Source organism: Panulirus ornatus, chromosome 19, assembly GCF_036320965.1.
Source record: "Panulirus ornatus isolate Po-2019 chromosome 19, ASM3632096v1, whole genome shotgun sequence".
NCBI classification, from domain to species: Eukaryota; Metazoa; Arthropoda; class Malacostraca; order Decapoda; family Palinuridae; genus Panulirus; species Panulirus ornatus.
In genome coordinates, this window is record NC_092242.1 from 19,818,583 (window position 1) to 19,830,804 (window position 12,222).

At 38.0% G+C, this 12,222-nt stretch overlaps 1 protein-coding gene across 2 annotated transcripts in view; it reads left to right on the top strand.

The window, feature by feature from the left end:
* The first annotated feature begins 5,331 nt into the window (after window positions 1-5,331).
* Window positions 5,332-12,222, top strand: part of LOC139755432 (cathepsin L-like peptidase) — a 45,674-nt gene continuing 38,783 nt past the window's right edge. Inside the window, exons 1-5 of one of the 2 annotated variants that reach the window (XM_071673736.1) lie at window positions 5,332-5,395; window positions 7,855-7,953; window positions 9,836-9,988; window positions 11,678-11,884; window positions 12,002-12,193. In XM_071673736.1, the coding sequence (XP_071529837.1) occupies window positions 7,855-7,953; window positions 9,836-9,988; window positions 11,678-11,884; window positions 12,002-12,193 (651 nt within the window). In that variant the 5' untranslated portion in view covers window positions 5,332-5,395. Of the gene's footprint in view, window positions 5,396-5,460; window positions 5,488-7,854; window positions 7,954-9,835; window positions 9,989-11,677; window positions 11,885-12,001; window positions 12,194-12,222 lie in introns of those variants that run through there. The other variant, XM_071673735.1, reaches the window with a different exon arrangement.

The window sequence follows — 12,222 nt, forward strand, 5'->3', positions numbered from 1 at the left end:
GACCAAGAGGATATTTGTGTCAGAAGTAGAGGGAACGAGAAGTGGGAGACCAAATATATATATATATATATATATATATATATATATATATATATATATATATATATATATATATATATATATATATATATATATATATACATACATATGAGTGCCATTTCCCGCGTGAGTGGGGTAGCGTCAAGAACAGATGGCAGAGCCTAAGTGGGAAAAGTCATCATCTGGCTCCTTGCTCTGTTGTTTCTTTTGGAAAGTTATCCGGGAAGGAGGGATATCCAGCCTCCCGCTCCCGTCCCTCGTATTAATCGCCTTCTACGACACGCAGGGAATATATTCTTGTTGCCCCGTATTTATTCTTCTGCCTCTTCTCGGTAGGTACACCAAAGCCAAATACTCATTTATCGATTATTTCCAAGGGGACGATGGATTTCCTGTTGTTTTAGTGTTGGTCGTCTACTACGCTTGGGGTTAGAACCCATGCGGGCCCGACACACTAGGCTGGCACATGTTGCCTCGTCAGTAATACTAACCACTATCTCACATACCCTTGTGTACATGTGTGTTCCATACACTTTTCCATACTTCTCCATCAGTCAGCACCTAACCTGACACATTGAAACAACATGACATAAGGAAGGTCTTGGGGAAGTCTCACTAAAAGCCTCTGACGCGTTGTACAAAGCGCGCCATTCGCTAAGGGATTTAGTTAGCAACAAGTGTTTACTGACCCCAGAGAATATCTACCCCGGCGAGCTGGAGTCACGTTCTTACCTCAACTGAGAAGTGTGTACATCGATCTGTACGTCAACTAATGCTGTCAAAAGTGGCATTATGCTCCCATAAAATTTGGTGATATTGGTAGACTTCACCAACTGATCAGAGTAGAGAGATGAATAATGGGTACCTTTTTTTTTTTAATTTGTGTTTGTAGTAACTAGTTATAATGACTTATTTTACATTAGAGAGCGAGTTAGTAAAGTGAACTGCTATATGTACGTCCCAGATAATCTTGGATAGTCAGCGATCTGTGGTGAGGTATCATAAAGGTAGTTAAATACTGGTCTCGGATCAAATCGAGATTTTCATGGGTGGACAAAAACGTAAGTTTACCTTTCTAAGGTTGCGTGATGAAGCAGGTGCCTTGTGTCCACTTCCATCTCATCGAAGATATCACAGTAGGAAGCTAGAAGCCCTGTATTGTCAAGGCTTCCACCATCTCACCTTGACAGAGGATTTGTTGCAAACTGAGGCTAAGTCTGGGGACAGCTTTGCTGACGTTAGCAACAGTAAGGTCATCAAGTGTCGCGGAGATAGACTCCTTTCCGAATAGCTCGATTATTTTAGCTAAGAAATACCAGGTCATCATTGAAAAGAAAAGTCTGTGGCGGTACAAGTAATAAAAAGGATTTTCTTTTTTCGTATGTCCCGATTTGGATTTATCCAGTATGGCGACCGTGGATTTAAGTTTTCTCGGTACCAAAGGCAGACAGTATGATCTGAAACAAATAGCATGTTAAAAGATTCTTAGAAAACTACTTGCAACGGCTGGAAGTAAAAAGTATTTCTTAACCCTCAATACATGTCACATGAGGGAGCCGGACCCCACCTAAATGACGCTAATATATATATATATATATATATATATATATATATATATATATATATATATATATATATATATATGTGTGTGTGTGTGTGTGTGTGTGTATATCTTCTGTTTCCCATTTTAGAAAGTTAAAATACAAGGTGGGGAGGATTTCTGGCCACCCGCTCCCGTCCCCTCTAGTCGCCTTCTACCTCGCAAACGCGGGAGACGGTGACAAAGCAAAATAAATAAGAAAATAAATAAATAAATAAATATATATATATATATATATATATATATATATATATATATATATATATATATATATATATATATAAGCAAATGGATTTGTATGTAGCATTTATGGATCTGGAGAAGGCATATGATAGAGTTGATAGAGATGCTCTGTGGAAGGTATTAAGAATATATGGTGTGGGAGGCAAGTTGTTAGAAGCAGTGAAAAGTTTTTAACGAGGATGTAAGGCATGTGTACGTGTAGGAAGAGAGGAAAGTGATTGGTTCTCAGTGAATGTAGGTTTGCGGCAGGGGTGTGTGATGTCTCCATGGTTGTTTAATTTGTTTATGGATGGGGTTGTTAGGGAGGTGAATGCAAGAGTTTTGGAAAGAGGGGCAAGTATGAAGTCTGTTGGGGATGAGAGAGCTTGGGAAGTGAGTCAGTTGTTGTTCGCTGATGATACAGCGCTGGTGGCTGATTCATGTGAGAAACTGCAGAAGCTGGTGACTGAGTTTGGTAAAGTGTGTGAAAGAAGAAGGTTGAGAGTAAATGTGAATAAGAGCAAGGTTATGAGGTACAGTAGGGGTGAGGGTCAAGTCAATTGGGAGGTAAGTTTGAATGGAGAAAAACTAGAGGAAGTAAAGTGTTTTAGATATCTGGGAGTGGATCTGGCAGCGGATGGAACCATGGAAGCGGAAGTGGGTCATAGGGTGGGGGAGGGGGCGAAAATCCTGGGAGCCTTGAAGAATGTGTGGAAGTCGAGAACATTATCTCAGAACGCAAAAAATGGGTATGTTTGAAGGAATAGTGGTTCCAACAATGTTGTATGGTTACGAGGCGTGGGCTATGGATAGAGTTGTGCGCAGGAGGATGGATGTGCTGGAAATGAGATGTTTGAGGACAATGTGTGGTGTGAGGTGGTTTGATCGAGTAAGTAACGTAAGGGTAAGAGAGATGTGTGGAAATAAAAAGAGCGTGGTTGAGAGAGCAGAAGAGGGTGTTTTGAAATGGTTTAGGCACATGGAGAGAATGAGTGAGGAAAGATTGACCAAGAGGATATATGTGTCGGAGGTGGAGGGAACGAGGAGAAGTGGGAGACCAAATTGGAGGTGGAAAGATGGTGTGAAAAAGATTTTGTGTGATCGGGGCCTGAACATGCAGGAGGGTGAAAGGAGGGCAAGGAATAAAGTGAATTGGATCGATGTGGTATACCGGGGTTGACGTGCTGTCAGTGGATTGAATCAGGGCATGTGAAGCGTCTGGGGTAAACCATGGAAAGCTGTGTAGGTATGTATATTTGCGTGTGTGGACGTATGTATATACATGTGTATGGGGGTGGGTTGGGCCATTTCTTTCGTCTGTTTCCTTGCGCTACCTCGCAAACGCGGGAGACTGCGAAAAAAAATATATATGTATATATTTTTTTAATTTTCCAAAAGAAGGAACAGAGAAGGGGGCCAGGTGAGGATATTCCCTCAAGGGCCCAGTCCTCTGTTCTTAACGCTACCTCGCTAATGCGGAAAATAGCGAATAGTATGAAAGAAAAGAAAAGATATATATATATATATATATATATATATATATATATATATATATATATATATATATATATATATAAAGAAAATTCTTGAAATTTTAATTCAATTGATTCTAAATAAAAGTAATCAAGGATTTTTATTTCATTCAATCAGTCTTTAAACTTAGTAATAAGTTTATGATGACTAAACCAGCATTCGGCACAGCAAGAAAGAGGACAGATCGAACATCTCGAGGCCATACAGTACATTAACACAATCACCATAGACGATAAATCTTATTCGTCCTTAGTTAATTGAATTAGTGGCACGTTGTATTTGCTGGTTAGGTAACGTCTTCACCTGTACAAAGAGCCTAGTATCAATTATATTGATGATTTGAATACCAAACAAAGACATTTTGTCCACGAGTAAACTCAGACGCCACCATCTGGGTCATGGCCTGCACACAAGGAACTTCTCTGCTGACGGAAAAAGTATTTAATTATAGCTCTGGTTTATTCTTTATTCATTTGATTTTTGCTTAGCTTTATAAATTTTCCTTAAAATGATACATCGCTTCATGACGGAGAAAAGTCCTCAACTTTAGAGAAATTGCTTTGTTTGAAGTGCTGCTGAGAGGACATGATATTATCCCCGAAAACATTGAAATGAATAATATACAGATAGACTGTAACTAAGGATAATGCTAGTCTTACTGACAGACCAGTGATTTACCGGAGAGGTGAAGTTAGTAGGTGATCACTTGAAACGGTATTTCATTTAAACCTAAAGAGAGAGAGAGAGAGAGAGAGAGAGAGAGAGAGAGAGAGAGAGAGAGAGAGAGAGAGTAATTTCAGGATTTGAACATTGTTTTTGGATTTATGTTTATCACCTGCTCATAAGTCATAGTCAGACATTAGTTTACACAATAGCAATGAATACATATTTTTTTTCCTTTGTTTTTTGGTTAGGCTGTTAAGTGACGAAAAGTATGAGAATATATGAATGTCACAGTATCACAGCGAACGGAAAGTACGTCTTAGAACTAGGACTTCCTGCCCTAAAGGATCCCTTACCTTATTCTGCTCCCAGGTGGAGCACAGCCATTAAGCTACAGTAACCTCAAAACAGGAATCCATAAGTTACACAAATATAATGAACACATTGTAGCGACTTTACATTAACCAGAAGTGATGGAATGAAAGGAGTTTTTTAATTTCATTTTGACGAGCTTATTGTCTTTTCTACAACAAAATATTGTAACTAAATATATCATAACAACAAGAATGGAAAACAATATTTATAAGGCCACTGCGACCTATTGTGACAGCAGAGGTCATACACCGCAGCACCACCATTGCTTGAAAGCACTATGTATTCACAATGGAACTCACAGATTCACTTCAAGAAAAGGCCCATAATTATAGATCTACTTTATGTTGTTGAAACAAAACGTTTTCCTGTATATGACATTTTTGTTGTAGATGAACAAAAATTCCAATTTTGAAGTTTCTCGCTTTGTTGAACTGCACAGAAGTTGTTTGTTCCGAGACAGTGCTTAAGAAAACTTTAAGGTATGATAATAGTTTCTTATTAATAATACCGAGATATCTATATCGTCTGAGGAGATATGTATATACAAATGAACTTCGCAGTTCCCCTTAAGGTCATCAGTGTATCATCTTCACCTTTGTTCAAAACATGCTGGACCAGTGCTCTATGTTCATCTATAAAATGAGTCAGTCAACACACCCGTCTGAAACACATCCATTTGGGTCATGTGATTTCCAGTCATCAACCTGACCTGCCTGCCAGACGTAAGTGTTAAAACGTGGTAAAAACTGCAGCTACATTTCTTCATCTTCCATACGATTTTCACTAAGTAAGCAGGTAGTCAGAGATAGGCAAATGATTAGCCTTTGATTGCTGATTTGAAGTTTAAAGCTAGAAAACGACAACATTTACCGGTGACGGCAGCAATAAATAAACAGAACAAAGCCGAAAATCATTCAGTCCCGCCTTCCCTTCAGTACTTGTTGGACGTTGAGTGTCAGAAATGTAAGTTTATACCATCCACCTCATTTTTCTTAAGTAATTCAAGGATATAGAGTATTCGTTAGCTGTGTAAAGTACTGAAGATGTTACTTAAGGTAAAGTCCAAATTGAAGAAATGCATTTGATGCTTTGTATATCCGTATTCGAGTCGAGTTTTTCGGTTATTGGGACGGTAGAAATTTACTGCTGTGGATAGAAGAGGGCATCAGTGTTAATTTTACCCTTCCTCATTTACATGTAATTGTTGTATATATGTACTTTGGAAATACAGTATGAAAAATGGTGTATGAAGCGGCTTGGTTTGACTACCTTTGGAGGTCAATCCTTGCTGCGTCATTCTCTTTGTCCATTCCAGTGATAAAGGTTTTATTCTTTACTAGGAACTGGTTTTTCTGTACAATTCTAAGTAGTTTATTCCCTATAGACTCACCACGAGAATGTTCTGTGATGTGTTGCGGTGCTGTGATGTTTTGCGATGGTGGTTATACAAAGTGGCGTAAACAGGCAGGCCAGGTTTTTCCCTGTAAATGGGTCGATCATAAATGTGATTGGAAATTTAGTGATATAAAACTAGACTCTTGCCTCTACCACTACCATTCTTACAAGTAATGCTGAATAATTTTCTTGTTTTAGATGAAAATGGTGTGAATAAACATCATTGTGTATGACGTAGGGGAATCATTACGTAATGGCAAAAGTGAAAATCTCTTAGCTTGTTTGTTGTCTTAATGTTGAACTTGCATCGTTTTTTTGATGGATTTCTGAATAAGATTAAAAGAAAACGTGAATTATGTGTTGATATAATTACCAGATTTATGTAGTAATATATATTTGCCTGCAAGGATGTAGTGTAACTTTTATTGTCGTGAGATATACGAAAAATGCTGGAAACTGGCTCAATTCAGATCACAATGGAATGCCTGAGGACCTCACATGGGTTTACATGGCTTCGTGTACTATATATTCAAAACCTTAACGGTGAAGTATTGTCAAATGTTAATTTGAAAAGTTTGGCTGGATGGTATATGTCCATACCTTGGAGAAGAAATTTAATTTATAGGCGTGTTCAGAAGGCATTTGTACCAAAAAAATCATTAATTGTAGTATACTAGTTAGTAGAGGATTATACAGCTGTATATTTGGTATTCCAGTTGCCTACTCGATTTCTCTTGGGCCTCGGATTTCTACAAAATTCTCAGTTGTCCCAATTTGATATAAAGTGTCAGTCATGTTTGTTGTTCAAACTAGATTCATTGTGATATAAAGTGAGCAGACTTTTTAATTACAGATTAATTGACTGAATTGAACGTCAAGGTCTATTAAATTGGTATTCATATCCTTGTTAACTTCCTTAGCTATTCAGGCTGACTTTCAACCACTAACACCATTACTGACCCAACTTAGGAGTTACATCAATCACCCTTTAACAAAAGTTCTTTCGGGTTTCTGATTTGAAGCATTCCTAGTGCTATTTGAGACTGTGACCCCTGAGAGAAAGTGTGCTGCTTGGGTATGAAAAATAAATCTTTTATTCACATTACATACCTTTGAGGATTTTAAAAGCTTCAGTTAAGTCAACTCTTTCTTAGAAAGGGGCAGTTAAGAATGGAGGAGCCTTTCATTGAAGGAACTCCAGGCTGAGAACTATCTTTGGTGGCCCCCTGCCCCATTGCCCTGTAGTTCAAAATGTTGTCACATTGGAAAAAGTAGAGGACTCGAGTAAATCAAGTAAAGTAACACCCACCCATAACCTTCATTGGCTAGCCTTTTCCACTCGAAACTCCAGCCATAATAAATATCATGTATGACAACATTTACTCCTGTGTGCACCAACCTCAATACGTCAGATCTGTTATTAGTGTTATTATCATATATCTCCAGGACCCTTAATGCAGGGGTCCTGCAGCTTTAAGGATGTGCAACATTTAGCAAGAAAAGCCAGCATATTGGAGTGAGAAGTTCTTTTAAGATTCTTTGATGTCACAGCTTTACCAAAGGTTACATTTCATTCATGGGATATAGGTGTAGTCTAGTAATACCACACAAAAGCTGTAAACAGTAAATGCCCTCAGACTTTTTGATTGTACTGGTTTGGATAAGGAAAAGTATCCCTTGTTCTGTATAAGTCTCGCTTCAGTATGCTTGGTTGGCACTCGTGTCTGCAACAGCATTAGACCCCTCCCTCATAAACAACACTGTAACCAAGACCTCCAAGTAGAAACGGAAAACTTCCCTGTTGTATATATTAGCAGCCTGTACTTGCATAGCCCTTCCTTCAACAAACATGAAAATGAAAAATCATGCATACAGATAATGGCTTACATGTGCTAAGCTACCTTCCTAACCAAGTCATAGAATTGGCACTCCATCAGACATGCACTCATCTGGATCTATGCTTCTCAGGCATCTGTAAGATGTAATATGTCATTTTTTTTTAATGATGCTATTTTTCTCTTCAACAGATGAAGTGTGTCACAGCAGCAGTGCTTGTGGCCTTAGTGGCTTCTGCATCTGCAGTTTCTTTCTTCTCTCTTGTGTTAGAGGAGTGGGAAGCTTTTAAGGTATGAAATGTGAATAACACATTTGCTTATTTGATGATTTTAAGCAATACAAAGTAACGAAATTGTTTATGAGAATAGTATGTGATAGCTGTGTAAATTGAAGGGTAAGATTTTTCCAATTGAAGTCCATGTTTAGTATAGTGTGGCTGAGAGAGCAGAAGAGGATGTGCTGAAATGTTTTGAGTGTATGGAGAATGAGTGAGGAAAGGTTGACAACATATATTTCTCAGAAGTTGAGGGAACAAGGAGAACAGGGAGATCAGATTAAAGATGGAAGGGTGGAGTGAAAATGATTTTGAGCGATCAAGGCCTGAACATGTAGGAGGGTGAAAGGCGTGCATGTGATAGTGAATTGGAATGATGTGGTATACTGGGTTTCATGTATTGTCAGTGGACAGAAGTATGCCATATGAAATGTCTTGGGTAAACCATGGATAGGTCTGTGGGGCCTGGTTGTGGATAGGGAACTGTGGCTCCAGAGAATTGAATATTAAGCAAATTGAGGTGGGATTGCATTAATTTCTGTTTGTGTGTTGAATTTTTGAGTGCTTGTTGCAAGAGGGCCAGTGATTGTTCTGAGTGTCCTCTTTTCCGTGCATTGCAGTTTTGTTAAGTTTGCGTACGATAGAATGGATGACCAAGCAAATGAGGCATGCATTAGGATGTAGAGGATAAATTGGTTGTAGAGCATGCTATGAGCCTCTTTCTTGTCCAAATCTTGTCAGAAGGTGTTTTGCTGGTGTTTAGTTTATTTTTGGCCATTTTTTTATTGGATGTTTGTGGTGTGGAAAATAAGTTATCCAGTATGTTATGTGATATATTTTTGGTGTGTAAGGGATTATCATGTATGAGTGTGAATGTTTGACCATTCAAGAAGTCGTTACAATTGCTGTTTGTGATTCATTTCTGGTAAGTGTGCTGTTAATCACTATGGGTTTTTCCTTGGATACTTTGTTATAGATTGGGTTGCGTTCTGTCAGTTGATCAGAAACCTATTTTTTTGGACTAGTAAGGCTGAAAACTATTCTGATTGATTAGGAAAGCAGTTATAACTTGTTAGACTAATAGAATTTCATTCATGCTTGATCGCTGTTTCATGTTAGTGAGGTAGTGCGAGGAACAGATGAAGAAAGGCTGTATTCGCTTGCATCCATTCTTTTGCTGCCATGTAAAACAAATATAAAGGAATATTTTCATATCCTCAAAAACTTTGCTTTCTTCATAATTAAATAATTTGGAGTGCTTTTTTCATAATTAAAAACATATGGAGATCAAATGTTGATGATGATCCTTCACCCAAACACTGGACTCTGCAACATTTCATATTTGTTATTAATCCACTTCTATTTCTAAGCAGTTGGGTAATATGTGAAACTGCAATTTGATCATAACAGAGTACTCAAAGATAGCTGTTTCTTGTTAGTGAGGTAGTGTGAGTAACAGATATAGAAAGGCTGTATTCATTCGCATCCATTCTCTTGCTGTCATGTAAAAGACAATTTTCTTATCCTCATAATTAAAACCGTACAGAGATCAAATGTTGATAATGATCCTCCACTCAAATACTGGACTTGGCAACATTTCATATTTTTCATTAAGCCACCTATTTCTAATCAGTTGGGTAATATGTGAAACTGCAATTTGATCATGACAGAATACTCAAAGATAGTTCTTACTGGTATACTGTAAAGTATATTCAACACATTTTCCATTATTCATACAAATGCATGGTTTACACATTAGCTAAAATAAGTAGGGGAGGTCATTCATGGCTCGTATCTTTTTATTGTCAGCATGGCTCTTTGAAATTCAGTATGTTTCGATTGCTTGCACTCAGTGATCATAAATAGAACTTGACCTAATAAGATTTTTTAATCTACAGCTAGAGTATGGCAAGAAGTATGATACTGATGTGGAGGAGTCTTTTCGAATGAAAATCTTCACAGAAAACAAGCACAAAATTGCCTCGCACAACAAATTGTATTCTACAGGGGAGAAGTCGTACAGACTCAAAATGAATAAGTATGGTGACATGGTAAGTTTTGCAAACTTCAGTTCCTTTATTCAGAGATTGGTGTAATTACTCTCGGTAAGTAGGTTTGTATGTATATGGATGCTATCATTGTACTTGTCACGCATTTTGGAGGGGTTCAACATACACATATATGAATTTGATATATAAATATATATCCCTATCCTGGGGTTAGGGGATGAGGAAGACTTTCCTCATGTTCCCTTTGTGTTGTAGAAGATGGCTAAAGGGGGTGGGAGTTGGGGACTGGATACTTTCCCCACCTTATGTTTTAATTTCTAAAAAATTAGAACAAAAGAATGAGCCTGGAAGGTGCTCATCTTCCTCAAAGGCTCAGGCTGTGTGTGTGGATGTAATTAAGATGAGAGGAAAGGAGAGATTGGTAAGATGTTTCAGGAGAGGAACCTGGATGTTCAAGCACTGTTTAAAACAGAACTAAAGGGAAGTTAAAAGAATGGTTGGGAATGTCTTACAGGGAAAGTTATAGGTTCTTGCAAAGGTGAGAACAATGATGTGGAAGGAGTTGTGTATAAATGTAAGGAATCGAGTCCCAGGTTGCTTTGGGTGAAAATGAAAGTGGATTAAATGGTAGTGAGTGTTTATAAGTAAGTATGGACCAGGAGTAAAGAGGATGAGAGGAGTGTTTTGGTGGAGCCAAGTTAGTTGTTATGCAGTTATAATGCAAAGGATCGGGTATTAGTGATAGGAGATTTGGATGCATAAGTAGGTGTAATTGGAGGGCTTTTGTATAGGCATGTCACCATCCATGATCAATATTTTTTGAAAAATTCCAACAAACAAATTGGCAAAAGTCATCTTTCTTAAGAGATTCAAGTTTATTTCTATCCATTCCACCTGCTTTGCCACACTTCATCTTACACAAGGTCTTCACCACTTTATCTCCTTTTACCAAACCAGCCAAAACTCCCCACATTGCTAACCTTTGATTGAACTTGTTCGACAGTCATTGAATTTCCCTTTCGCCTTTTTCTTTCCACTTCAGACATAGATACCCTCTTTGTCAGCTTTTCCTTGATCCTTATTTCCATATGTCCAAATCTTTTCAGAATGCCCTTTTCAACTTCCTCGACCATTTTCTTCTGGCTATCACATAACTATCTCTATTTCTTACTTCATGGACCATCACACTATGTACTGTCCTCAAGTGTCTCATTTCCAGCTCATTTGCTAATCCGTATTTCTGGCCTAACATACTCTGCCATCTGCACCAGAACTTTTTTTAATACTATTCTGGCATTTCTGGCTTTGTGAGAGTGCCTGGAACAGACTAAGAATGGTCTCAAGTGCCCAGCTTGAACCTCTCACGAGGATGAGCCTTCCTCACGTAGCTCCTTCTGTCCTATCTTATAGCAATTGAAATACAAGGGGTGTGTTTTCAGCCTCAAGTCCTGCCTCTTTTAATTGCCATGTGGAACATGCAGGTAAAGTAAGGGAATTCTTTTTTTTCCAATCCCAACAAATAACCAGAAAATTTACACATTTGTATTCTTCAGTCTTTTTTTTATTATTTTACATAAAGATTTACTGCACCCTAAAATTTTTCCAACTTTTGTATGCTTTCAAGTCCACTGTATATATTAAATTTTAAATATCTTATGAGTTATGGATTAAGAATATTTAAGTTTTCAATATCTTCTGAGTTATGGATTAAGAATAGGAAATTTTTCACAGCTTCATCATGAATTTTTGTCAACAATGAATGGTTTCCGTTGGAATCGAACTGGTAGCTACAAATCTAGTCGTCAGTTCACTGGTGCCTCCTTTATTGAACCGGACGATGATGTTGTTTTACCCAAGAATGTTGATTGGAGGGATAAAGGGGCAGTCACACCTGTGAAGGACCAAGGGAAGTGTGGATCATGTTGGTCATTCTCTTCTGTGAGTATTATCAGTTTTCTTCAGGTGTTATTTATACTCTTGAGAAATTAGTTATGTTTTAATTCACACAAGGGTGATGTACTACTAGTGATAATTATTGGTCACTTTTCTCAACAGACAGGAGCACTTGAAGGGCAACATTTCCGCCAGACTGGCAAATTGGTAAGCCTGTCTGAACAGAATTTGATTGACTGTTCTTCCAAATATGGCAATCAAGGCTGCAATGGTGGTCTTATGGATAATGCCTTCCGATACATCAAGGATAATGGAGGAATTGACACTGAGAATGCCTATCCCTATGAGGCCATGGTAAGGAGCTGGTTTGAATTATTCATTCT